Raw genomic sequence first — 27,414 nt, 5'->3', positions numbered from 1 at the left:
AATGAAAATGGCAACATTGCTGAGAACAAGAAATGCCAGGACTGTGGGGGAAGGAGTTGCCAAGCTACTGCGCAGAGTAAGCTCAGATTTGTTCAGTGGTGCAGCTGGTTCTTTTCCTTATTTAACAACTATTTTGCCCTTGAAAAACAAAATTTAAAGTAATGGAATCCCAAAGGGCAAGTGCTTGGGCAGGATGTTATTTGGACTAGATGATCTTTAAAGGTCCCTTCCAACCCAAACCATTCTATGGTCCTGTGATTTACCATCACTAGGAGGCAAGCCAAGCCTAGGCAGGGCCTACGCAGCTCTCCTGCTACAGGTATCAATGGAATGAATTTAAAAAAATGAAAATAAAAAGGCAGAAGAGCACCTCAGCGCCCAGGAATTCACCTTTGACTAGCTGCCATTTAGCTGCTGTCCCACCTGCCAAACGGTGCCCTTTACAAAGCTGCTTACCTGAAGCTGCATTAGGACTACCTGGTACAATTAAGGAATGGAAAATTTTCACTAGGGGGAAGAAAAAAAAGAAAAGCCAGCAGTAACTACCCAGCTCGATTGCTCAGTGTGAATATGGTTGGTCTGTCAGAGAAGCTCCAAAGGAAAGAGGCCAAACACTGCCTTTTGGGCAGTGGTCTCAGGACCATTCCCATCAGATCTGGAACACAGCGTGACACCATGAAGCCAGGCTGATACCAGAGGGAGGGAGAAGTCTCAACCTGATAGCAAAGAAGATGGGGCAAAAACCTGCCAGCTAGGATGAATCCTTTCTGGCCAGGGAAAGCTGAGCACTGCAGCTGGGGCACGGGAAAAGACAGCGTGGCTCTGGCTGGACCACAGCACAAGCCACGGCGCTGGCTCCAAAGGCAGACTGGGTTAGCATCCCTGTCTGCCCACTGTATGTGGCTAGTCTTTTTTTTTGTTTTTCCACTTTTTTGTTGTGAGATATGCAGCTATAAAGGGAAATAAAAGAATAAGCACTTTTAAACTGATATGCCTCCATCCCCTTTGAAGCCATGTTGGCTGTGTGAGGAGGCCGGGGGAGCGGGACTTCCCCCACAGGCAGCAGCTGCCTTTGCTGCTCTCTGACCTGGCTGTCCCCTTGGGGCCCGTCCCCTTGCCAAGGCGGCACGTCCTCACACTCTGGGGGCCTCCTGGCCCTCTCTGCACGCTGAGCCTTTCTTGGCCCTGTGAGGCCAGCATGGGGCTTCAGCCACATGGCTTCACCTCTACAATATAAGTACCTGCAGAGTGTCCACCCAGCAATAACCTTGCTGCAGAGGCCAGGGCTTGGCCATGTTATTCCCGATGTGGTCTGTGCTGAGCCAGTTGTTCTCTCTCTCTCCCTCCTCCTGTCTACCCAGCCCATAGGTAAGCTCACTGAGCACCCGAAAGGGTCACTCTGTGCCTTACATGTGGCAGGCAGAGAAGTGGAGCCCACAGAGGCAGTCAGTGGGGAGTGTTTGTTCCCTTGCGTTTTCCCTGGGTCGGTTGTAAAGGGCTTGGGCTAAGAACACGACATCAAATGGGGAGGGAGGCCCCAAGTGTTCTCGGACAAGGGGAAAGAAGGTACACACACTACGTACTTGTGCTTATGTACAAGTATTCTGGCAACTGCTGTTTTCCGTGAGAGCAGATCACTGCTTCTGAAGCCACACACAGACTAGGGGTTTGTGCTGTGTGCGTGGCAGTGCCTGGTGAGTGCTCGGTGAGCGGCACATCCGTGTGGTGCAGCTTCGTCACCAGCTGCAGTTTAGCGGCACAGCCAAAGCATTCTTGCTGCAGCGCAGGCAGGTGCTCGCTGCCCGCTTCCCAGCTGGCTGGCTTCCTAACGTGCAGTGGTTAGCACGGCGTCCTTCCTCCCCAAACGCACCTGCGTACGAGCAGGTGCATGCTTGGCCGCGTGGCCTTGCCATCCTGGGCCCTGGCAGCAATGCGAAGCGTCCTGATGCCAGTGGTGCTGGCACGTGCACGCGTCTGTGCATGTGTGCTGCCTCGCAAGGGCAGGAGCTCACTTCAACCTTGGATTTGCATCGAGTAGGGCTGCCCAACAGCAGAGCCAGAGAAAGGTTCCACCAGCCTCAAGTCACCCCAGGGGTGAAGCACTGGGGTAGGAACCAGCCGGGTGAGGGGGAAACACCATTTTGCATCTGGCACCTGCTCAGGTGCCGGTCTGGCCTGGCAGGAAACGCCACGTGTGGCTGAGCTCCAGCAAAGTCAGCGAGGAGTCGGTAAGAAGGTGCCCATAGTCACGCTGGGGAAAAGCTCATCAGGCTGTCTGCCACACGCTCCCACCCGTGGTGGGAGCACACGCTGGTCAGGGCAGATTTGGCTTCCTCAGGAAGGATGGTCAGGCCATGGGGCCCTGGCCCGTGTAGTTCTGCCCTTTACACTGGCCTTTCCCTTTCACGCTTGTGCTGTTTGCAGGTGCTGCTCTCTCTAGGAGCCAGCACCGACCCGGGGGTTTGCAGTTCACACGTAGGCAGGGCTGGGGCTGGCCGGCCCACGCAGAGCGGGCACAGCCGCATGCCTTGGTGGGGGTTTCACACCTGAACATACTCAGGTGCTGCTCTGCAGTTAGGTGCCAGGCGATGGTTTTACTGCTGAGCAGTAATTTTGCATACACAACTGTGCTCAGTGCCGCAGAACAGCTTTACTGCAGTGTCCCAGGAGGCTGGCAACGTCTCAGCCTCATCCAGGACAGATATTGCCACCAAATCCACCGCCACCGACCCCTCTCCTTCCTGCAAACCCACAAACAAAGCCCAGCCTGGTCCTCCAGCCAGCACGCTGGCAGGGAAGGGGGTGCAGGTAAACGTGCTTCCAGCAAAGCTCAGCATCACCCCAGGACTGCATCCTGCTGCATCCTGGGGTCCTCCAAGGATTTAATCACTGGCACTAGAGGTGGTGGGGAGGGCAGGTCTCAGGCCCCAGCCACCACGGCGACAGCTTGTGCAGAGCATGGCGTGGGCAGAAAGCGGCTACTGGCTTCTTCCTGCTGGGAATGATCCATCCTTTGGGAAGTGGAGGGGACCCGGAGAGGGCCACGGCTGCAAAGACAGGCTTGGCAGGAGCTGTTTCTGGAGGTGCCAAGGACTGAGGACTCTCGGTGTACCCCAGTATGGCTGCAGGTGGGCAGGAGATGAGCACATGCATGCGCAAAGAGGGTTGTCACAGAAGGTGTCCGAGCTCCCTGCTGGCACAGGGTCCCTGTGGGAAGTGTGGGGCGCTCATGGCTGGGATGGACCCATGGGAAAGGACTTGTCTGGCCACAGGCTGGGGAGCATACCCATCTCCAAGGGACTCCATGGCCTCTGCTTATTGCTGAAGAAACAGACAGCAAAGCCAGCTTGTATGAAACCCGATTATTCAAATTTATTAACATCAAGAATTATGCAATGATGCTGTAGATTTTTTTTTTTTATTAACAAATAGAAAACAGACTGTATACAACAGTGACCCCTACAGCACTATGCATCCACAAGGTAAAAATGAATGTGTCCTCCAACATTACCAACCCTGGATTGCTGATTTCAACGTAGCTTGGATTCTTAACATTCGGAATACATGTGATAATACAATTAGATACCCTTCCACCACCTTTATTCATAACTCAATGCACTCGAAAGAGGGCTGCTCACTCCCTGTCTTTAGTGCAAGCGTGATATAATAAGGAGTATTAATATATAGTACCATTAAATTAAGTCCAGTAGTCTTGCCACATTGGTTCATTAGAACGTCCTGAAGTAGCGGAAAGTACAATATTCTAGTGACTTTTAACATTTGCAGGATAGCAGAAATTATAGATACACCCAACCTCTGAAGCCATGTGTACTCCCCTCCCCTTCCCTGCAGTACCCTGCTTTCCAAAGAGAGCCAGCCCGGCTCCGCTCTGGGGACGGCTGGGCTTATGCTCCTTGCCTTTGTAAATGCTCTGATGCACTTCACTGGTGAGAGGTGACAGAATGGCGCTTGCACGCACAGAACTGCGGGATTAACAAAAAGGGCCGTGTCTCGCTCTTTCCATCCCCTCCTCGGGGAAGCATGGGACCCACTCGCTTCTCCTGCCCCCTTCCTGGCGAGACACACAAAAAGAGGCTCCAAAGCCCGGAGCCCGGCATTTCGGGTCTCTCACAAACAAGGCAACGACAACTCATGTCATATCGGGATCTGCCAATACACACGGTCACTGGATTGGTTTAACACTCACTGTAATAGGACTGAATAGTTTCCAGCTGACAAAGGGGACCGCTTCTCTGGCGACCCCACATGCCCTCCCAAACCCAAACCTACTCAGGAAATAATTGGGGGGGGGAGAAGGGGGGCGGGACGGAAGGCTAAAAAAATAATTGGTAGCTTAGGTCCAGTTCCATGAAATTTCATATTCTACAGAGGATTAAAAAGCAGCCTACAGGGAATGGAGCCGGGCAGGAACCACAAGCCAGCTGCTGCAAATTACCAAGGAAGCTGCACTAAAATGGGCAGAACCAGCAGTGACTGGGCTGAAATAAACACAGGGCAGTAAAAAATGTAAAAGCAAAAGGAAATAAAAAAAAACAACAACCCAACTCCCAAAGGTTTGGCGGGTCCAGTTCTGCCTGGGCAAAACATTAAGACTTGCAAAAAATAAAAAATAAAAGAGAGGAGATTATAAAAACCACTAGTAACTATTTTACATGTTTAAAAAAAAGATCCCATTCCACCCACCTAAAGCCTCGCTGTGAAATGCAGTCGCGTGAGAGAGGGCGAGAGATGCACATGAGCAGAAATTCAGCCAGAGACTGGAAATGCTTTTGGAGTCGGATTCCCTCGTTTGGCGCTGGGGCGAAGTTCCTAAATACCGTGGTCAGAACTGGTTGGCGTGGAGGTCTCCTGCCTGGGCAGCACCTCCATCTGTACAGAAGGACCGAGGAATGGGCGGCTCTGGCTCAGAGGGACCCGTCTCCACTCCTAGACATCCCCACCGCGACTGGAGGAAAGCACTAGTTACGTTGCATAGTGGTCGAAGCTGCCGAGATACTCCAGTGCCGCTCTGTAGCACAGCTGGTACTGGTCCTGCAAGGCAGCAAGGTGGGAAATGTGAGAAGTGGGGACGCAAGGACATCGGGCAGCAGGGTTCAACATCCAGAGACATCGGCTCCCCTCCCTTCTCCCACAGATCTCCCACCGCCCCAGGGAGGAGGGGACACTCACCTCTGTCTGCACCATGGCTGGCCGCTGCGTCCGCAAGGTCTTCACCGTCTGAAACATGTCCACCACCCCCTCGTAGCGCATCCTCTCCAGCACGATGCTGAGCGTGATGAACACACCTGTGCGCCCGACCCCAGCGCTGCGCGGAGGGAGCAAGAGGTGTAGTTAGAGACCCGCCAACCCCAGCGAGGCTCTGCAGAGCTCCTAGGAGCAGTGCAAGCTCATGGAGCATGGGGACATGCTCAATGGAGCCAGGAGAGGCCACAGGAGCATTGCCAGCCAGAGGTGCCCTCTCAGCCCCACGGGGCCCACCAATTCTGCCTTGCCTCTGGGCCAAGCTGCCGTGACACCCTGCCCTGCCCAAGGGCTCTTCCAAGAAGCTACAAATCAGTACCACCAGGGCACTGGCTTAATCTAGTCACCTAGCAGAAAGGCTGCTGATGGCACCCATGGATATTACCGCCTCCTCGTACCCTACCCGCCTCTTGCCAGTGGTATGCAGGAGGGGCACCAAGTGCCGGGGAGCTGGCAGCTGCCAGGGTAAGTGAGGTAGCGGACATCTCCGAGGGCTGATGAAGGCAGAGGTGGGTGCTGATCTGTCTCCACTCACCTGCAGTGCACCGTGATGGGCCCATCCTGCCCGAACTGCTCCTTGGTCTTGTGCACCTGTCCGATGAAGTCGATGAAGCCCTCTCCTGTCTTTGGCACGCCCTGCTCAGGCCAGTCTGTGAACTGGAACTGGCGGATGGTCCGTGACTGGCCGTCCTGTGGAGACAGCGGTGTTAGATGTGAACCGTGGGTGAGGGGCTGATCTCGCCCCCCTCAGCACTGGTGCTGCTGACCTGCTCTCAGACCGCCCGGCCCAAGCCAGGCAAGAGGGTGCACAGGCCACAGATGAGGCCAGGCACATCTTTTGCTGAGTGTTTGGGGCCTGCCTGTGCTCTGCCATGTTCACCCCAGGGTAGCTGAGCTAGGCAGGGCTTTGGGCCCCTGCAGGGTCTGTCAGGTCAGTGCCCTGGTCCTGTTTGGGACCCAGCTCCACTCCAGCATCACGTTTACTGTCACACTAGGTCCTGCGTCCAGTCAGATGCTGCACACGGAGACTCCAGGTGCAGGGGAGCCTGTGTTAAATGCTTGCCCAAGTATGCAGCACAGGCAAGGCAGGGTCTGATGCTGATACGGATCCCTGAGCTGCTCACCGGGGCTGCCACAGCTGGCAAGGAAGGAACTCGTAGTGAGAGGAGCAGCAGGTGGGGGGCAGTAGCCCCTTCTGCCTGCAGTGCAAGGGAGCACCTTGCTTTCCAGTTCCTCCAGGAGCTGCTGCACGCTCCCTTCACTGGCCTGGGCACGACAGAGGCACAGGAGGCAGGCTGAGCTGGGGAGCCGGCAGCTGCACTCACCCTGGCATCCGTCACCTTGAACTCCCGGAGGATGTACTGTGGCATGTTGTACTCTGCCATGGGGTCCACCACAAAGTACTGGTATCGGGCAGAGCGCTCTGCAGGCCAGTACTGGTGGCACTTCTCCTGTGGATGAGGAACATGGTAAGATGTTAACACCGACAAGCTGCTCTTCCCTCCCGCTCCCTGGGACCATGTGTGGCTGTGGGGCCACAGGGTCAGCCACAGGACACGCCAGTGGGAGGCTGGCCCAGAGTGGCTGGTGCTGGGGACAGACTAGGGTGAGCTGAGAGGTCGTGCCCACAGACAGCAGCCACACAGCCCCTTTCTCCCCCCGGCAGGATTCGTACCCGGCCCATCTCACGCAGCTTTGTCAACATCACCACGATGGTGGAGTTGTGCTCCCAGAGCATCCGCCAGAAATCCTCCGTGGTCTCGGCCAGCGGTCCCTGCGTGGCGATGTAGGCCTTCTGCTGCCTGTGACAAACATAACGGTGCTCAGACCAGCTCCTGGGAGATGGGCAGCAGCTGCTCCTGGGGGCTGGTGGGCTGGGAGAGCTGGAGGCAGGGGCCCTGTGCAGCATGGAGCACGGCTGACAATGCAGCAGCAGAAAACAGGTCTCTAGGACTAGCCATGGACTCTGGGGGAGGGATGAGCCCGCCCAGCACGTCTTCTAAGTGCTCCCCACAGATGCAGTGAGCACCACCAGGTGCAGGATCCAGAAAGGCTGCTAGTCCTTGCTGGGGTGACACTGTCCCCAGCCCAGCCTCTTGCTGCTGCTTGTCCCCAGAGCTGCTGCACCGAGAGCCCTGGACTCCGAGAAGGGCCAGCTCCGGCGTGCTGGTTCTTTGGCTTGCCGGGCGCCCAGCCTGGCACGCCACGCCAGGCCACACCACGCCGCCTGCGAGAGACGAGTCTGGTGCCGCACGGGTGGCGGAGACACGGTCTCGCTTCACCACGGCGGGGCGCTGGAGCCCGTGGGACGAGGGGCCGCGTCCTCTCACCCAGCATTTCATCTCTCTGCTGGTGCTAAAAATTAATGAACATGCTGCAGGACAGCTGTAATGTGCAGGATGAAGACAGGGGCTGCTTCAAGGTGGATTTATAAGACATCATAAAAAGCAGGGAGTGGGGGTGCAGAACGAAACAAAAGAGCTAATAAAGATGCCCCATCAGTGATGTCTGCAGGACCTCGGGCCAACTGATCTCTTTAGATAATACCGAGAAGATTGCTCGGTTCAAAGGGAAGGACGGGAAGAGATAACAGTGCTCTTCGGGGACGGGGTAGGTAGCACATGAGATGGTACCACCTGCCGTGCTGGCAGCCCTTCCTGGCAGCCCTTCCTCCGTAGCATCACCAAGGGGCAAAACCAGCACCGCTCTTAACCAGCTCTGGAGCCAGGACACAGTGGCTGCAGCCCGCCTGTCAGACACAGACACGGGGCTGCCGGGGTGGGCACACAGGCAGGTGGCCACATTAATGACGCAGTGCTGGACGGCTCGGAGCCACACAGGCAGGAGGGAGCGGAGGCTGCTCCATAACAGCTTTTCTCCAGCCCCCTCATCCTTCGCTATTACTTTGTCCCACCCTGGGGGAGCCTGGCTCACTGCGGTTTTGCTGTGTTGGGATGCTCCCAGGGTTGGTCCCCTTCTGCTCCTTGCCTACTCTTGCCTCCCTGTAGCCCTTCCCCCAGGAACCCTTCCTGGGCTCAGCTGCTGGAGCAGGGATGGAGGCACAGAGCTGCTGGCCTGGCTGCACCAACATCTGCTCCCTTTGGCAGTGCCTGTTGCTCCTGGGAGGTCACTGGCCCATAAGAAGCGTTTGGGCAGAGCCAAGCTGGAGGGGGACCGTGCTACATCCATCGTTGTATCCCCCAGTCCTGCGCTGGGTGACCCTACTGCGATGGTGCACAGAGAGACGACAGGAATGAGACTTGTATGTGTGTCGTTGGGATTTGGTGTGGATTATTGGCTGGGGATTGGCTGGGAAGGAGATGTGGCCACTGGGCTGTTTCCCTGCATTCTCCTCTCCTGGCACTTTGCATCTGAGAATGCGATGCCAGCAGTTAGATACAGAAACCATAAGTATTATTGCCCCACTAGATCTCAATTTGTGCTTTCTAAAAGGTATCCTGGGGAGCAGAACCCAGTGATGGGCTCTTCGGCGTTCAGCAGCAGCCTTGCCTGAGGATCCGCAGACTCCCCCCAAAATCAAGGTAAGGGACAATGAGCCTTGGGCTGCTGCCTGGCTCACCCATGCACTGCAAGCATACTTCTACCTCTGGTTGCTACAGCTAGTGAGGGGGGGCAGGTTTGCGTTAGATGCTGCAGATATAAAACACATGCCAAAGGATGCCTACCAGAAGATCCTATAAACCTCCACAGGAGGCGGCACAACCTCCCACCCCAGCCACGTGGGCACGTCTACAGCAATACAAGCCAGCCTGGCAACGCTCACTCGCTAGCAGTCTTCACATACTGTAACTATACACGCTGGAGCATCTGAGAAGATGGAAATAGATAAAATGCAACAAAGTGATCCCCAGCCCACCTCTAGGCAGCCAGCACCAGTCCTTGGGAAAGAGAAGAAGGCAGCTGTGCCCAGGTTTCCAAGCAGGCAGGACAGGCTGGCCCAGGCACCTAAAGTGACCCTTACTTACCTGTACCCATCTATGAAGCTGGCATTGATGTAATCAGAGCCCTCGACACCCCGGATGGGCTGCAGGCAGACTCTCGTCAGCTCGTATGGCATGATGTTCACGAGGCGGTTCTTGAATTTGTTGCACGGGAGGTTGGCACTGATGAAACGTGAGGTATGTGCTTTAGAGTTGGCCAGCAGCTGAAAGAGGAGGAGACATGTCAGACCCCTGCTGGGGATGGAGCAGTCTGGGGGCAAAATCAGGACCCGGACAGCAGGGCAGGCAGGAGTCCCTCTGGGCATGCAACCACGCTCCCTCCTCTGACTGAGGGACAGCCGCTGGGGACCAGGCCTTTCCGGACCAGATGAAGGGCTCTGCCACCACGTTAGGAGGAGGCTGCACCCAGCTGCTCTATTTCCCAGTAATCAGTCTGGTTTTCAGCACTGCGTTGGCCCCTCTGCCGTGGCATTGCACACCTAGGTACAGCTCAGCCTTGCTGCTGGCTTTCAGTGCACAGCTGTAGGTGACAGCAGGGGGAGGAGAGCCTGCACTGACTCACTGGTGCAGCCCCGAAGCCACACATAGTGGAGACCCACAGCAGCTCTCTGACCCACAAAGGGCCAGGGCATGAAGCTCTGTACCTCGCTGAACCAGGGACACACGCTTGGTGGCATCACGGAAAGAAAGCTTTCCATCTTCCAACAATGTCTTGCTATTTATTTCTCACCCCAGAAGAAACCCAAGAAAAATGTGAGAATTGTGACAGTTTTAGGTAAAGAAGATCTATTCTCGGTTACTGTAAGAGATTTTATGGTTCTCTTTGAGCCCTGTAAACTAGAGTCATGGTAAATGTGTTACTTCGATCTGCTAGCAGAGACATTCAAACAGAAGTTCCTCTTTTTTTTTTTTTTCCTAGCTTTCTCTTTTATTCCTTTTTTTTTTTCCTTCCCCAGCAGACTCTCTCCAGCACCTTCAGAACCATCCTTCTCTCTGTGTGTGGCCGCTGGGCCTTGGCAGAGGCTCCCTGCAGAAGGACGGGGCTGCTCTTTGGGGGGTGATGCAGCCACGTGAGGCCCTCCCATATCCTGCTCCCCATGGTTTCCCGTGCAGTGGACACTGCCAGGGCACCAAGAGGGAAAAATTTTATTACTGTTCTAGAGACCCTTGGAGAAACATCAAATTTCTGTCTTTGTTACAACAGAGTTGCTAGAGTTGAGTCTAATTCTGTGGCTCTCTTGAGGGGTTTCTCAGGGCAGGTGTCACCATGAGATACTAATGCAGCATGTTCTACTCTCCCAAGCCCAGGACACCAGCAGCTCTGGTAACCACAGGACAGAGCTGCTCAGGTATTCCCAGTTTACACAGAAAGTCAATATTTTGCCTCTCATGCTCCTTTGTCACTTGGAGGGAATCCCCAGGGTGAAGCTGTATTGCTGCAGTTCATTTCACAGCCTGCAAGGTCTGCTGCCTCCCTGCATGAGCTATATTCCCCTGCATGAGTTCACTGGACTAATGCACCTCATCTGAGAATATGGGCGCTTACCAGAGCTCACTTCCATCTCCAAGGCTGTAATAAATATTTGCAGTTAGCATTCACAGATACAGATAGTAAAATGTAGGCTTGGCTTCTTAAAAACAGTGTGCCTTAAAACACTGCCTTCACCAATTCTAGACACTGAGGCTTGGTGTCGAGGTGGTTAAAAGATAACAGAGCTCAGCATTGAAGAGATGAGACTATAAACGTCTCACATATTTAAATTGGAGCCGTTTCCAGACAAGTTGTTCACAGTAACATCAATTATCACTAACACGATCTGCATCTGATTTCAGATGCAGCTCCCGCTGCACAGTGAACCTAGAGCAGAACGTGCTGCTGAGAACTGCGCATCCATCTGCCTTTTATATCCTCCCCAGAAGCTGCCAATCCAGGGGGGGACCATGGCCGACACAAGCTTTACAATGCAGATGTATTTTAAATCACTGCCTACCTGGTTTAGAAACACACAAAAGAATAACTGTCCGTAATGATCCACAGCTCTCCTCTCCCAACCCCTGGACAAACAGTCCGCTGGGGCCGTGTGGGCAGAAACAGGGTGCCGGGGAAGGAGGGTGCTTAGGCTTTGCCACCAACCTTGAATTCCAGCTCCATTGCAGTAACGCTCTCGCCTGGTGGCACCTGGGTCAGCTTCTGGATGTGAGCAAAGAGGTTGCGTGCAGGCACCTCGGTATTGCCACACGTGGCTGCCTCCAGCAAGGCCTCGTGGATGAAGATGTACTGGTCCTCTGTCTGCACCATGTAGTTGCGCTGAGAGCGCATGCACGTCACGTGGCCGTAGATGTCCACAGTCTTCTCATGCTTCATCCGCTCCAGCATGGCATCAATGACAATGAAGCAACCAGTTCGGCCCACACCGGCACTGCGGGAACAAAGCACGTGGCCCGAGATGACACTGTCTCCTACAGATGCCACGCAAGCTCTGCTCTTGCTTAAGAGAGCACCTGGACCTACAGCACACAAAAGGGGAGTAAAGGCGGTTCCCCACACTGAGGGCTAATGAGCTGAGCCCCAAACGACAAATGACAGGAGGAGTGAGGGAGAGAGGCACTGGAGAATGTGGGACACTACTCAGCCGTTCTGCTGCTCCCCTTTCACTGATGGAGCAGAAAGGACATGGTGTCACTCTGCTGGTCCCTGCAGTGGCTGGCAGCACCTCCACAAGCGAAGGAGAAATGTGTTTAACAGGCAGGAGAGTGACAGCATATGTGTGCATGAAGTCAGAAGACCTGAAGTCCAGGCTGGGCCCCGGCACCAGTGAAGCCCATAATTTCAAGCCTGCTTGTCCCCTAATCTGGGTCACTGTTTCCTAACCCATAAAACAAGGACAGCCAGCCCAAGAGGGGAAAGCAGAAAGGTGAGGTCACACGTGTCTATGTTGAACCCTTTGCTCAAGCACTGGATGCCTCTCCACGTCTGTTGGAAGGGCGGTAGCAATCCCCAAACCACTTACCCTGAGAGCACACTGAAAACAACAGACATGCTGTTGTGACATGTAAACACAGGCAGAGAAAGAGAGCTAGACATTTCCTCATTTATGGTGCAAGTCAGATCCTTAACTGGGCTTTAATACAGCTTGTTTGTGTGTTAATTATACCCCACTCCCATCTGAAACAGAGCATGAAAGAAGAGCATTAAACACTGCTGGTAAGGCGTATGCTGGAACAGCAATGATCGAGTGGTTTGTTCAGTAATAGTCCCCACTCGGCCTGTGTAGATAAATCTTGCCTGGATAAAATGCTGAGCCTTAGTAGACTAATACTTTGCTTAAAGAGCTGCCTTTCTACTCTGCGAAAGAGTTCTACTATAAATACTACGTACGAATGTTTGTAGAAGTCACTGCATGTGTGTCTGTCAATGATGTGCCTCTGGAAGGTACCGCTTACTTATGCTGGGCACAGATCACTTCGTTTTTAAATGGTAGTTGCAGTTTTGCAGGAGAAAGTGTTTTCTGAGGCTCTCCATACAGCAGTGCTGTTTAATCCGACAGAGCAGTAGCAATACAAAAGTCGCCACTGCATCACCGCTGCTGGTTGCTGTCTTGTTCCCAGCCCAAGCATGCAGGGCAGGTTATGCTGCCGTGAAACCTTCCCTGCAGAAACAGGAGACTCTACTTCTAGCTGGAGAGGTTAAAGCTCCTGCAGCCAGAAGGCACGTGCCCAGGCGCAGCTTCACATACACACAGTCCTACCTGCAATGGACAACCATGGGCCCAGCATCTGGTGGGTTACAGGCCTTGACCCGTCGCAGGAAAGCTAGGATCGGGGTGGGGTATTCTGGTACCCCGTGATCAGGCCAAGCCATGAACTGGAACTGTCGCAGCTCTCGCTTCTCACTGGAGCCATTCTGTTGAAGACAAAGAAGAGTTGTTTTGCGTGAGAACAGTCTCATCCTAGGACTGGAACCCACTGATGGGGTGACAAGGTACCCAGCTGGCAGGGTAACAACAGGCATGTAATTCTGTGTGTGATCATGTATGTATTGGGCTTTTGCCGCTGAAAATTTGGAGGCAAAATGTAGGCTTCTTTACAAGGCTTCCGTACACATAGATGCTCTGTGGAAAGCCAGGTGATACAGAGAGCAAAGCAGCCCTGCGGGAGCAGAGCAGACTGAAGGGAAAGTGAAAGACTCCTTTCTGCACAGCATGGGGTCACTACCCATGTATTCACTGCACATTCAGGGGAAAACGGGCACTGAGCATGGAAGGGCCACAGCAGCCAGTTCCCTTCCTGCTCCTCTGCACCATGGGTCTCTCTGGAATGGCTGATCAGGCTGTGTCTGCAGAGACTGCCCTGCTCCTGTCTCCTGTCTTGTGGCTGAGTGATCTATGCAGCAATGCAGTAGGACTGGCTGGGTGACAGCTGGGGGCGAGATGCCTTCCTGGGGCGTGAGTGTGTCCCCACTGCACACAGCTGTGCTCTCTGCCAGCATGGTCCAGACTCAGTCACGCACAGAGGCAGCCCACTGCAAAGCCTGTTTGCTTTGCCGTGACACGCTGCTGCTAGCACAGCCCCCAGGGATTTCCAAATACTAATGAGGTATGCAGCAGGCAGGAGAGAAGGGCACTCATACACATCAGCACGCCCTCTCCATTTGCATCATTAGTGACAGGAGCGCTAAAAATTCACTGCTTCCTACGTCGTCCCTCTAACGGGAGGACAGCTGTTACATGTACACTCTCCAGAGGCAAGCATCACCCCTGCTCTGGGGTCCACCACACCGTCTGAATGTGTAGAGGAAAGCATCAGGTATCCTGGCCAAAATCCAGTGGTGGCCAGATGCACAACCTGTAGCCAGTCTCCTACTGCAGCCCAGCTGTGAGAAATGGCCCACATGTGGACTAGCCACACGCTTGGCCAAGCCAGGCACAGCTGTGCAACACCCTGCAGCACTGGGGAGTGGCTCTGCATTACCTGGAGCAGGAACAGCCCAGCCAGCACCATACCTTGTAGAGTGCAAAGGTGCGGACGGTGTAGGTCGCCAGCTCGACTGTGTCCAGCAGGGTCACCTGGATCATCCCATAGGTTTCCGTACCCCGGCTCGGCCAGTACTGGTCACACTTTACCTGCGGGGAGGAGAGGAGAAGGGGTCAGTGCTTGGCTGCTGGCTGCGTATTTGGGGTGAGGAACAGGGCTTTGCCCTTCAAACGGTAAAGACAGAAATGAGTCACTGTGCAGGAGGCCCCAAACACCCACATTTCCTTCTCCCGGAGTGTCCCAGTCCCCAGCAGAAAGGCAGCACATCCTGGGCTCCTTTCCACAAGATTCAAACTTAAAGAGGGATTTTTATTTTTTTTTTTTGTCCTGGAGCCACTGGTGGGAAGCAGCGAAGGGGGCCAGGCCACCAGACGCAGCAGCAAGAGCAGCACCAGGTATGAAGACAGTGTGCCGCAATTGCTAGCAGTGATTTGTGCCTGCTCTAATTTTTCTTCTCTGCGTCCTGTTTTGGAAGATGGGGGTCTTCAGGGCTGTGCTTGCAGCACCCCCTGCCTGAGCTCCACCTGGATGGAGAGAAGGTCAGCAGCTGTGGGTTCGTGGGAGGAGAGCTAGTGAAGCAGGGCAGGGAAAACAGTGGTTTCTCTGGGGAAGGCTCTGCTCGAAGGGCAGCCGAGGTGAGGGAGATGCAGCCTGTACCCCCGCCAGCTCCCTGCTATCCCAGCCCAAAGTCCTTGACCCACAGCACTGAGCTGAGACAGGACACAGCTCTGAGTCCAGCATGGTACCCAACAATACAACAGGCACTACCTTTCCCCATAACGTCTGTAGTCAAGTCCCCAGGGTGACCCTGCCAGCGTGGCCCCCAGGCAGCAAACCACCCTGGTGAAAGATGGGACACAGCCCACGCCAGGCCTCCAGCCTGGATGTCGTGTCCACGGGGCTGACCCTGCCACCCTTCCTGCATTGCCGTAGACTCAAGTGCATTGAGCATCCCAGAGAGATGCCAATGTGCCCTTCTGGCAGGTGGCGCATCCCTGGAAATCTACATCCCCCAGGTGTTTCAAAAACTGCTCTGCAGCAAGGCACGGATGCCAGCTCAGACACAGACACAACTTGTTCTCCCTCTGTGAGAAGACACAGACTGTGGCCAAACCATCCCTTCAGCCCCTTCCTGCAGGCAGCACTGTCCCATCATGAAAACACCGCTGGTCCCTAGAGACCCCTCGTCCTGCAGCATCCTTTATATCCCCCTCCCAACTCCGCAGACAGAGCACTTTGAGCTACTGGTCACAGCTCCTGCTGCAGCCCACTTGGCAGAGAACCCTAAGGTGTCCCCAGGGCCCCATCCCTCTGCCCCCTTCATCTCCCTGTGCATCCCTCCCTGCTCACCTGCTGATGCCCTCACCTTCCTCCTATTCACAGCTCAGTGTTTGAAAACTACTCCTCCAGTTTTGTTCTCTCCAGCCCTGAGCCTCCCTATTTCATCTGGCACCCAGCTCCCCCGCCTCATGGAGCCACGGTGCCTGGCTGACAGGAGGAAGACTTCATTCCCACCCATGTGCACTGCACTGAAAATGGTTTCCCGCCCTAGGAGAGAGGAGTGAATGGAAGATCATCTGTGCTTGTCAAGGAATAGTAAACTTAATTATTAGCTGAGCGTGTTTACAGGAGAATGTGTGGGAAGGGAAACAACAGGCTTAATTAGAAATCAATGAAGTTCTGCCTTTTAATTGAAGGCACTTTAAGCAGGGTGGGGCTTGTGAGAGCTAAGAGCCCTCATCCTCCACTGTGGCTGCTGGAGTGTGGCAACCTGGGGTCAGAGGGATGTATCTCTCCCTGCTTTTTTGGAGTCTGCTCTCGTTAAGTCCTGCCCTGGCAGAAGTGCCTGGAGCAGGGCTGCCTGATGGGGTACTGCAGGCGCCTGCACACCCAGAGCCGCTCTGCTGCCTCCTGCCCAGGGTCTCCTGCCATTCAGGCTGCTGTGCTGCCTTGGATCTGTGCTCCCAGCGTGGCAGGCCCTGCACAAACCTCAGAAGATTTTTCTTCCTCGCTTGGCACACAGCAGCCCGTTATTTTACACTGACTAGCTGCAGAGCGAACAACTCGGAGGTCAGAAACCTTATTTCACAGCTAAACTGATCCTATCCTCACAAGTGGGTGGCAGCTGCATCTGCATCTCCAGCCACCTGAGTTTGCCTTGCCTGGCTCCGGGATGATGTGACCTGTCGCTAAAGGAGGTGAGGAGAAGGCAGAATGGCATCCTGCAAATGCTGGGGACAGCCACTTGCCGTGTTGTCCTCAGTGTGGTTTGCAAGGGACGTTGCAGGGGAGCAGCACAGCATGTCCCCATGCCTGAGCCCACACCTCAGGGAGAGCGGTCCCCTCCTGCCACCCACACGCTACAAGGCCGTGTGTGTTCGAGCACAAAACAAACTTCAGAGGAGTTCCCTGTGTGGGATAATATCAGTGCCTGGGCTGGTAATTGAAAATTATTTATTCATGACCAGATAAGAGTCAGTCACATTTTCTGCCAAATTTACCCATAATGTTTATGCCCCATTTTCAAGCTCTGTAAATTTTATGCTGAAGCCGATGCACTGTAGCACTAAAGCAGATAAGAGATATTTTCTTCTGGCAGTGCTTGCTTCTCATTAACTTAAGAAGCACAGTAATGTCCTGAACAGCCGTTTATCGCAGCTTTGCTGAGTGGTTCCTGTCCCTCCCCTTTGATGCCCTGTGCCCAAGAGCGGTCGGGCACCTCTCCTCAGCTAGAGAGCTGTGCTCTGCTCCCAGCGCCGCTCGCAAGCTCCAGATAGCATCGCTGCCAGAAAGAAGGCTGGAGGCGGACATGGCTGCCAGGCCCCTCTTCCCCAGAGCCCTTGAGCACCAGCTTCTTTGCACCCCTGCCTGGGGACACAAAGTGGCAGGGGAGAGTCACAGCCCAGGGACGGCTGCTTGGTGCTCTGGGCTGGGACAGAACAGGCCATGGCACTGTTCTGGGAGACCTCGCTCTGCCTGGTTCTTGGGGATAGCCCAGGGTAGGAAAAATCCTGCTTTAATACCTCTCCTGTGCAACACACCCCAGCTGGGACACGCCACGCTTGCAGCTTCGGGAAAGCTAATCTACAATGTGTGTTTCTGAACTGCCACCAAATGATTCTGAAACCGATTGTAAAGCTTTGAAGGCAGCTAAATTGCACAATCCAGCCATTTCTATCCTTTATGTGCCTCTCGCTTTGTGAAAACATGAAAAAGGGAGGATGATTTGGACCATGAAGCCAGCTGAAATTGCAGACCATAAAAGCTGATGCTCTTTAAAGATTTTTTTCCCCCTGCAGCTCAGGAGGCCTTTAAAGTAGTGTCACCCCTACAGGGCTGCAAAGCTGCTGCTGGTCCCGGTTGGCTTATCTACACACAGCATTGCCGATGGGGACTTGGGAGCTTGCTTGGGAAGGTAGAAGAGCCTGCCCTGTGCTGGGAATCTCGCCATGAGGCCATGCTGCTCACCCCAGGCTCTGCAGCTGGAGACACAGTCCTGTGCCTGCACCGAAGCCCCTGGGCAAAGGGACTTTCAAGCCAGGTCACCCGTGGGTAACGCTGTACCACCATGTGACTGCCTGGAGCAGTCATGTCCCACAGCAGTGTGAACAACAGCAGGCAGCAATGCTGCAGGGACCCAAGGGGTTGCATCAGATGAGGTCTGAAGGCTCTGGAGTGGAGTAAACTGTAAAACAGTGACTCATGCTGAAAGCTGGGAGCAATGGACAGTGACCGGGATCTTCCTTGGTCCTAAAAAGGTGTGCTCCTGAGTAAGCTCTAGCCATCACCAAAGGGGCATGAGGAAAAGCAGAGCAGGAAGGTGGCTGAAAGCCATCCTCCCTTGGAAGATGCTGGAGAAGCCAACAAAAAACCCCAGAGAAAATAATCTCCTGCAAACCACATCCCAGCTTCCCACCAAGGACCTCCTGTGGGTGGGTGCCCTGAGGCACCTACAGCGTCCAGTGAACACATCGAGGGAAGCCCTTGCTGTGCAGAGCTGGTTTTACTCAGGGGTGACTGGGCTTCCCCACTGCCTCCCCTGGCAACCAGCCTCTCCTGCAGTGCCTGAGAAAACTGCCCATTTCTCATTAGTGCTGGTGATGTGCCAAAGAGCCAGCAGGGCATGGGCAGGTGGTGTCGGGGAGTGAATGCTGGGGTCTGGGTCCAGTCAGGTCAGCTCAGAGCCCCTGGGCAGCATGCCCGGTCAGGCAGGCTGCCTGCAGCTTCTGCGAGAGCTCTGGTCACTGCCTGCCATGACAGGGATTCACAGTGCCCGTCCCATCACCAAAAGCCTGACCACATGCACCGTGTTTAGGACAGAAACCAATACTGTAGGAGTTAATTGCAGGATGACATGACAGGGAGCGTGCTGGAGGGAGATAATGCATGGCTCAGCAGCACAGGCATCTCAGGCAAAGACAAGTGCCTGTGGGGTCAAAGGAAACCCGTTATCTTTGAGAAACATGCACCTTGGAGTGCCTTCCCATAACTAAGCAGCCCAGAAGTGAGTCAAGACTCCGGGCATGGATTTACTTGGCAACCTAAAAGGGCTTTTCCTGATACTTCAAATATATGCTCCATCACTGAAATGTGAAAGTACAAAAAAGTCCCCATATAACCCCCAGCTGCAAAGTGCAGTTGATCAGCAGCTTCTGATCTGGCTTAGCCCATGTGCCAAGTGCTGAGCCGCAGGACAGGTCAGCTTAATTTACCTCCCTGTTTGGGCTGGAGTGGGTGATGGTAGCCATCGGACAGAGCAGGCAGGGCTGCGCAGCAGGAAGCACAGTGCAAAGCTAGGGTTGGATCTCCAGAGGCAGCTCATCTCCAAGGAACACTATTTTTCCCTGCAGGCTGTAGGGCGTTTGCAGAGCCAGGGAAGCCCATGAACAAAGCCCATTTTTGTATATGTAGGAAAAGCAGATCTGTTTTGCCACGGTGATCGGTTGTTCCAGCTGCTTCCTCCCAGCCAGTGTGGGCTAGGACATCCCTGCACACACTTTGGTGCTAAAGCTTTGAAACAGAGGGAGAAGCATGCAGGCAAAAGTTTTAACTAAACCCAAACTTGACAGTTTCTGCTTCTCAAGAAGGAGCTTATTGGGCTAAAAATAACCAGTCCTTCACAGCTTGAGCGCACAGCCCCTTCTCCTGCCGTTGGCATAGCAACACTAAAATATTCTGCAAGTACAAATGCTCACCACTAAAATTTACTTTTAGGAACAAATTGAATCACGAGAGCCCAAAGCTGCCTCCTGCTTGGGCAGGCTTTGCCCAAAGGGTGCATCTGGGCATGGGAGCACTCTGGTCACAGCTTACGAACTCCTGCTTCAGGGGCTGAGTAAGAACCTCTGTCACGAGACACCATAAGCATCATCCGCAGCGAGGGCTCCTGGTCCTTCCTCTCCGCCTCGCGCCTTCACCACGGTTTGCAGGCAGCTTTGCATTTGTTACATCAGCATATCTAATCTTGGCAGTATGAGCTGATCGTTTATACATGTTGTCATTGGACAAGGCACAAATTAGTCTTGTTATTGCAATGAGGCCCTGTAAGGCTGCAGGACGCTGCTGATACCACCTACCCATTGCAACTTCTCAGCTTCTGGGATGCAGCCCCCAAGCTTTCAGGGACTGTCAACACTCCCCATGGCAGAGCTCTCCTTTCTCCCTTTGGTGTGAGTGATGTGGGCAGGGAAAGGATGGGTGTGCATGCAGACATGCAGGCAAGACAGGGGTTAATGAGCAGCGAAGTGACAAGAGGTTTTGCCACCCTTTTGCCCCACAGGGATATGCTTACAAGGCACTTGTTGCTGAGGTGCCTGCAGCCATGAGCCACACCACTGGACCTGCCTCTCCCTGGATGCCATTATGCTGTAAAGTGTTCCCATCCCTCTCTCCTGTCCCCCTCCCAGCTTCAGAAAAGAGAGGAAGCACACACTGTACCCTGGACTTCTCCTCCAGCCTGGTCATCATGACTATAGTTGCTGTTCTCTGTTCCCACACCATCCTCCAGAAGTCGCTGAGGGTTTCTGGCAGAGGTCCCTGTGTGGCAATGTAGGCGTTCTGCTTCCGATACCCATCAATGTAATTGGCATTGATGTAATCACTGCCTGGGACACCTGCAGAGAAAGAGGGCTAAGAGTTACTCCAGGGGCAGCCCACTACCCTGTGCCTGTCGCTCTGCTGGGCCCGGCAGGCAGGGGAAGAGGCTGGCATGTTCACAAGGCTCTTGACAAGTCTCCTTTACAGGGTGATGCCAGAATCTCTCCCAGAGATCCTGCAAAGGACAGGGATGGTGCCTGAGAAGAACCCTTTGTAACTCCCACATTAATGCAACAAGCAGAGAGACAGCTGCCACCCGCAAACAAAGGGAAATTCACAGGCAGGAATATTAAGGAGCTCGTTTGGCCTCAAGCAACTGATTGAAATAATTGTCTTAAATTCACCAGCTATTTGTTATGGTCCTATAGCACCTTTTAAAAATGCGTCTGCCTCATTAGCTTGTCTCTGTTAGCAGGGGATGTCAGGCAGGGATGTCCTCCCATCCCTCCTGCAGGGACAAGTACCCCAGAGGAGCCAGAGACCTTCCTCCCACCACCACTGAAACCCTCCTCAGTGTGAGACCCCCCTCTGCTGCCTGCTGGCAGAGGCTGCTCCAGCTCCCACTCTGCCTCCACCACTTTAAGGAAAGGACTTGTAAAGGCCTTTAAAATGCAAACACACAGTTACTAAAATAAATGCGGCAAAGCAGAGGCCTGGGGCTGTTTCCAAACCCTGCTCAGCTTGGGCTGCCCGGGGTGCAGGGAGGGAAAGCAGCAGGAATCTCCTTGTCTCCCAAGGACAGAGCATCTGCATTTCATTAGAGGAAGGAAATATAAAACTAGGGGTCTCTCCCTAGCCTTTTTGTCCTGGGGAATTTTCTACAGGTCCCAGCAGTCTCCAGCAGAAACGAAGTGCTGGCAGCTCTGGGGGAGCAGCAGCAGCTGGAGTGCAGTGCCTGGCTCCCTTGGCATGGGCGGCAGGGACCTGGCAGGGCGCTTTGGGAACGGTTCCCAGGAAGACAGACACTACTTACAGCAACTGAGTCAGGCTGGAAACCAGGGATTCCCCCGTGTGCTCACCCCACAGCTGTCTAGCAGGGTTTGCCCATGATCAGGCATGCCAGGCTTTTGCATAGCTGCTGCTGCTTAACAGGCCTTGCTGTGAGGGACCATTTGGACCCCCTCCTCCTCCCACAGAGGATGAGTGGTACATTAGCATTAGAAAAGACTCTTGCATCCCAAAAAAAAGGACCCCAGTAACTGTAGGGCCACCTGTATGCAAAGCCAGGCCCCAGTCTCTTCCCCAAGCAGGGGTGCATTGAATTAGCTGCATCTTCCTCATCCCCCATGAGTGGGCTCAGTTCTGGTGTACAGAGCTGGGTGCTAATTTGTAAAACAATGGGAACGGGTGAGCCTGGGCTTCGGTACCTGGGCTCCAGCTCTTCTGTGTGCAAGGGGACTGCAAAGCAGGCACTAAAACCATGTATGAGTCCAGACTCCAGAGATGAGGGGCTGGCTCTTGGAGCTGTGGGGGTCACTGCTATGAACACCAGGGCCTGACGCATCTCCCGTGGAGCACAGAGATGTGTGGAGCCTGATGCCCCAGGGGAAGGGGCACCCCTCATCCTGCGCAGCTCTGGGAACTTACTTGGGGGCAAACACTAACAAGTCCCAGAGGAAGATACTGGCCCTGCAATGGTGTTGGCACAGAAGACGGTAGGGCTAACAGTGCCATGTCCCACCATGAGCCAAGGGAGGCAGCCGAAGTCACACAGCAGGGCCAGCAGTGAAAAGGGAGGCTGCTGGGACAGGCATCTCTGCTGGCACCAGCAGTAGCAAGAAGCAACCACGCGGGGCACACTGCTCTGGGGACACTGGGAAAGCAGGGGCAGCTCTGCAGAGCCCTTCCTCTCTTCTTGCCAGTCAGAACACACATTTGCTCACGCTGATGCTGGATATGTTTCCTGGTGCTTGCCCCTGCTCGACTGAGAACGGGGAAGAAGATGGTCCCCTGCTACAGTGAGGTTCAGCAGTTTGCTGGGGTGTCCACTCCAGAGTCACTCTTACCATCGATAGAGGTCAGAATGACACGTGAGTGGTCATAGGCGATCACGTTTGCATAGCGGTTTTTCGGTTTATTCACTTCCAGGTTGGAGTTCTCCCAGGTGAACTGCTGCCCCGGATCAATGGACTGTGGAGGGAAAGAGAAGGCAGGAGTCAGGAGCGGTTGCAACACAGCGGGATGCTGCAGCACACGTGTGTTTCAGTCAGGAAATCTGTGTCTCCCCACGCACTCCCCCCAAGGCCACATGCAGCTTCCATGTGTGTCCCCAGCAGCAGGTCAAGCCAGACCACACCGAAACCCAGTCCCCAGTGGGACCTGCCTCCTGTGACCTGCAGGCAAAGCAACCCCACACTAGGGCAGCCGGCTGCAGATGAGCCTTCACCTCCACTCTCACTGCCTGCTCATCCTTTCCTCTGGAGCTACCCATCAGCAGAAATTTGGTCGTATGCCAGGACTCCACAGAGACCTGACTGCGCAGTTCTTGACCTAGCGGTTTTATTAGCTGTTGAACTGCAGTCTCCTGAAATATAGCAAGCCCTGGGTGTCTTGTGCCCCAGGAGCTTTGGGTATTAGTGTCCTGCAAGACAGCCTATGAGCTTTTGCCAGGGAATAGTCATGGAAATTGATAGGTTACTATCCACTGCTCTAGCTACTTATGCAATGTAAACATCTCTCGTTTGAGTTAATAGAGTGACAAGGAACTATAAACCTGGAGAAGAGACGTGGTTATAAATCTTGGCCAAAGGCCTGCATGCTATGCAACTGCCTGAAAAGCACACATCCTGATCCCACCTGCGTCCTGGCCTCGCATACCCAATACTTCTCCCACGAGCCATGTGTTGGTGCGCTTGATGCATGGCTCCTCCATGGCCAGGCAGCTCCTTCACAAAGCCTTTCCTATCGTCTTTGTCCATGCACAAAACAGGGTGAAAAAGGACCATCCCCAAAGCACCCCTCTGAGATGGGATGGCCTCTTTGTCCGAGAGGTGTGTGACGCACCCAGATAAGACAGCTGCCTCATGCAGGAACTTGGTCTGCACATGCAGCCCTGGGCAAGCCCGGGGCAGGCAGCTACGGCAGAAATCGGTCATCCCACGACCCCCCCGCCCCCAAAATTACCAACATAATCAAAGCCTTCTTAAAATCATGCTGCAGCTCAGGGTCCCCGAAGCTTTGCTGGCCCACAGGCAAAAATATCGAGCAAACAGGCCAGGGGAAGCACCACACGTTATTCTCTCTGCAGGCATCTGCGTTCGTTGCTTGGCAGAAAGCCACGTCAGAAGGTTTCTCAGGCAGTAAAACGCCCGTGAGTCTGTCAGCTCTGGATCAGCTGTGAGCAAAAGGCTGAGCCGGGAAGCACAGCTCCCTGACTGGGCTGACCTGCACGGCCTTCACGGTCCCTCTGCTCAGCCCCATCAACCACCAGCTGTGCACAAGGTGACACCCATCGCTGTCCCCTACTCTCCTGTGCTGTTGAGCAGGCACTTCCCAAGCAGCTGGCAGTGGGTGCAGGTACCCAGCACAGGCGCTGCCTGCATCGCTGCACCAGCCCCGAGGGCTTTGCGGCACGTGCGGGGCAGTCACCCATCCCCACGGGTGGCCCACGCCACCAGCCCTCCCCGCGGCAGCAGGCTGCCCGCAGGCAGAGGGGCTAGCGCTGACGAAAACGCGCAGGAGGATGTGACATCACAGCAATGCTAATAGGTAGTTTGGGAAATGTAGGATGTAAATAGACATTTCCTACAGAAAACCTGTAATTTTCTATTATCAGCGTAATAAGCAGGCAGCAGCAGCACTCAGAGGCGCTGCAGCAGGGATGGTGGGAGTGGAGACCACAAGCACCACTTGTAGCTGGAAACCCACTGGCCTGGCTGCCACGGTCCCTGCACACTCCTCTGCCCAGGGACAGAGACGTCCCAGTGCAGCTCACGGCTCTCTGGGGCACTTCATTTCATTCAGGCACCTATATTTTGTTTTCAGGATAGGCTGCTCACCAAATCAGCTCTTTGGATGCTCTCCTCCCTCAGCTGTGTGGCAGGGGTGACTGCTGCCCACCTAATGGTGTGGCTGAACTGGACAAGGGCAATAGAAATGATCAAAGGCATGAAAAAGTAAGGGGAACAAAATGTGTAAGGACTTTTCTGTTTGGAGTAGAGACGAGCGAGAGGCATTTTGATACCAGTCTAGTCAATCCGGAGCACGCTGAAGGAGAAGCACAAATAGACAAACTAAGGAGGAAAATCTACCAATGCCTATTAAAGACATAAATAACACTTCTTTTTCAAAAAGGTGGCCTTAGTCTGCACAGACAGCCCATGCAGAGAGCTGACTAGCTGGCAGTGGAACTGAGATTGGCCCTGCAGGTACGACTGAACATTTTCTTGCACCCTGCTTGCACCCTATGATCACTCGTTCAGCACTGGGCACAGGTGGGTGCTAGAGCGAATCCTCCCTTTACAGCAGAGGCAGGGAGAGCTCAGTGCAGTCGTTTGTGCTCAATCTACACTGCAAATCACTGCCAAAAGGCTGCAGGGCTGCCCAAGCTGTGGGGTGCAGTGTGCTTTGCACAGCAAGTCTGCGTCCTGCCACAGCGGTGGAAAGGGTTATTTCCTGGGGGAGACAAGGCTGCCAAGAGCCCCCAGAATGGAGGAGGAGCATCAAGGTGTTGCCATTAGGGTTAATTGCTTTGATGTGCAACGAGGATGTGTAGAAACGGTCTAATCATCATCAGCCTCTTAAGAGGGCAAACAGGTGAGAAAGTCAGAAGTAATACAGCACCTGAGTGCAAAGAGGCTCTAATTAAATACTCCTGCAAATTAGTGACTCATTTAGAAGTAAAATGATTTAATTTAAACTCTGGTGATGAATTAATGTACACCTGTTCCCCCCTTTAAGGCAAACAAATGAGTAAATAAACGGGAGGATGATGGGCTGCTTGGAGAGCAGTTGAAGTCCTTACATGGAGTGGTGGTTAGCAAAGCCTTATCCCATATCTGTATGATGCTCCGCAGTCCCTGACTATGGCAGCACTGCCTTGTCTCCCCACCTTGCTCCACACCTGCCTGGGCACTGGGAGTTTGCTCTTGTTCCTTTCTGGGGCTCATGGGAATGATTTCTTCATCCCAAAACTTGATCAGAGTAATAGTTTCAACTCATTCTTCCTAGAAAGCAGAAGGGCTGGGAAATTGGAAGAAAATGAGCCAGGAACAAACTTAAAAGCACCATGACTTTTACTTTTGCTTTGCTTTAAAGTGTCAGGGGAGATGCTGTAAGACAGCAAGTGCAAATTAAGAAAAAGCCCAATTAGTAAAACTCCTCCTTCCCAGCATGGAAGTGCAAGGAGCAATCTCTCCAGAGCAGCTCAGGGATCCCTGCTGCTACTGCCATCAACATAAAGACAGAGCCAGACCATTGAAACGGGATTGGAAAAAGGCTCTTTCCTTGACAGACTCGAGAGCACTTTACAAATGCCTTGAAAACATCCCCGCGTGCCAGTCTGTCTCAGATACGGTCCACCTTGGGTTTGCTGCTCCCCTTCCTCAGTGCAGCTCCCAAATCGCTCTGCAAGCAGAGTCCCTGCAGATGCCCCTACTGCTGGCAGGCATGGGCAGCCCGGGCAGGCAGACCTCTGGGGCAACATGGCAGCTTGGCTGGCCCTGCTGTAGCAGCCAAGGAGCTGGGCAGCCACGGCCCCGTCCTGCTCAGCAGCCCAGGCAGCTACACAAGGGCATGGGGAGGGGAAGGTGCTCGGGCTGTGAGTGCTTCCCAGCCTCCTGTGAAATCAACCACATTAGCACAGGCATTGACCACTGTCAATCTGCGCTGCGTCTCAAATGAGGACATAATGCGCTCCTGAATCAATCGCTGGCAGTGCTTCAGCCTTATTATTCTTATTACTGGAACGTGAGTGCTGCGTGCCTGCCAGGCAGCTTCCCGATTAGCGCATTAAACCTGCAACGCACGGCTCCCCAGGTGCTATCTGGACCCCGGGTCCAGCACCTCCTGGGCTCACCAGCCCCAGGGACACCAGCACCTCTCCCGCAGCCTAAGCTGCCTTGCCAGGACTGCAGGCATGGGAGATGCAATGTCCTCGGTGGCTTTAAGGGAAATACAAGCGAGCACAGGGTTTGTCCAGCCGTGTTTCTCTCCATAGAAAACTGTGGAGAAAGTGCTGCAACCTCTCCACCACGCTGGGAAGCAGGAACACAGTCAAATTTCATGCACAACCTAAAGATTATCAAGGAATAATGTGCCAGGCAGCGGCATGCTGCCTGGCTCTCATCACCTCCAGCCTGCTCTGCTCCCAGGGGCTGTCCACTGGAGGGACGTGCCAAAGGGACTGGGCACAAGGGGCGATGGCCACAAGTTCCAGTTTGGATGTAAGGAAAAGATTTTCCCTTGGAAGGTGGTGCAGGACCTAGCCCAGAAATGACAGCAGACACAAGGGAGCAGGAACCTGCCCTGGTTGGAGCCAGTCCCTCCCGTGTTTGTTAATAGCAACAAAGGGGACAGCAGCACTTGGCTTGCTGGATCCCACAGTGAAAGTGCGAGTTGCGGTGCACGTGTGCACACTTGTTTGTACCAGTGTGGGTATCCCCCACCCGAGAGCAAGATCCTGCCCCACATCTACAAGGCTGCAGCGTGGGAAGGTGGCCCACAGGAGGAGCTCCAACACAGCTGCAGCACCCACCACAGCCTGCAGATAAATAATTAAGGGGCTCAGCCTCCCTTCTACTTATTTAATTCCATTAATCCCACGCTGTAAATTCACTGTGGCTCCTACTGTACACTAAAAATGAAATACTCTCCTGATGTGGCCGGGCCAGGAGCTGCTGCCAGACCCTTGCACTCTGCACCCCCAGCTCTACTGCATGCTTGGGAAGAGTGTGGTGGGGCTCTGCCATGCCCCACGCCAGAGCAGCCGGCAGCAGAGTTAACTAACTGTGCCTGCCGCCGGCTCAGCTCCCAGGACCTGCAGTTCAACCTCTCCTGTCACACCAGGTGTACCAACAGGTCTAGTTGGGATTGCTCCCTGCCTGCTGGGGGCGAGGGCTAA

General features: G+C 54.1%; 1 protein-coding gene across 6 annotated transcripts in view; it reads right to left on the bottom strand.

Annotated features, from left to right (window-relative positions):
• Positions 1-3,237: 3,237 nt before the first annotated feature.
• The window catches only part of PTPRF (protein tyrosine phosphatase receptor type F), a 393,406-nt gene continuing 369,229 nt past the window's right edge, over positions 3,238-27,414 (bottom strand). For all 6 annotated transcript variants that reach the window (XM_075039254.1, XM_075039258.1, XM_075039253.1 and 3 more), the window contains 11 exons: positions 22,361-22,484; positions 20,196-20,371; positions 14,228-14,347; positions 12,974-13,128; positions 11,359-11,644; positions 9,249-9,427; positions 6,938-7,064; positions 6,588-6,713; positions 5,798-5,952; positions 5,191-5,326; positions 3,238-5,052 (listed from right to left, as the gene is read on the bottom strand). In XM_075039254.1, the coding sequence (XP_074895355.1) occupies positions 4,984-5,052; positions 5,191-5,326; positions 5,798-5,952; positions 6,588-6,713; positions 6,938-7,064; positions 9,249-9,427; positions 11,359-11,644; positions 12,974-13,128; positions 14,228-14,347; positions 20,196-20,371; positions 22,361-22,484 (1,653 nt within the window). In that variant the 3' untranslated portion in view covers positions 3,238-4,983. The remainder of the gene's footprint in view (positions 5,053-5,190; positions 5,327-5,797; positions 5,953-6,587; positions 6,714-6,937; positions 7,065-9,248; positions 9,428-11,358; positions 11,645-12,973; positions 13,129-14,227; positions 14,348-20,195; positions 20,372-22,360; positions 22,485-27,414) is intronic.

The sequence above is a fragment of the Buteo buteo genome, chromosome 10, assembly GCF_964188355.1.
Source record: "Buteo buteo chromosome 10, bButBut1.hap1.1, whole genome shotgun sequence".
NCBI classification, from domain to species: Eukaryota; Metazoa; Chordata; class Aves; order Accipitriformes; family Accipitridae; genus Buteo; species Buteo buteo.
Note: the sequence above shows the minus strand (reverse complement) of the source record. Positions and strands in the feature narration are given on the sequence as shown.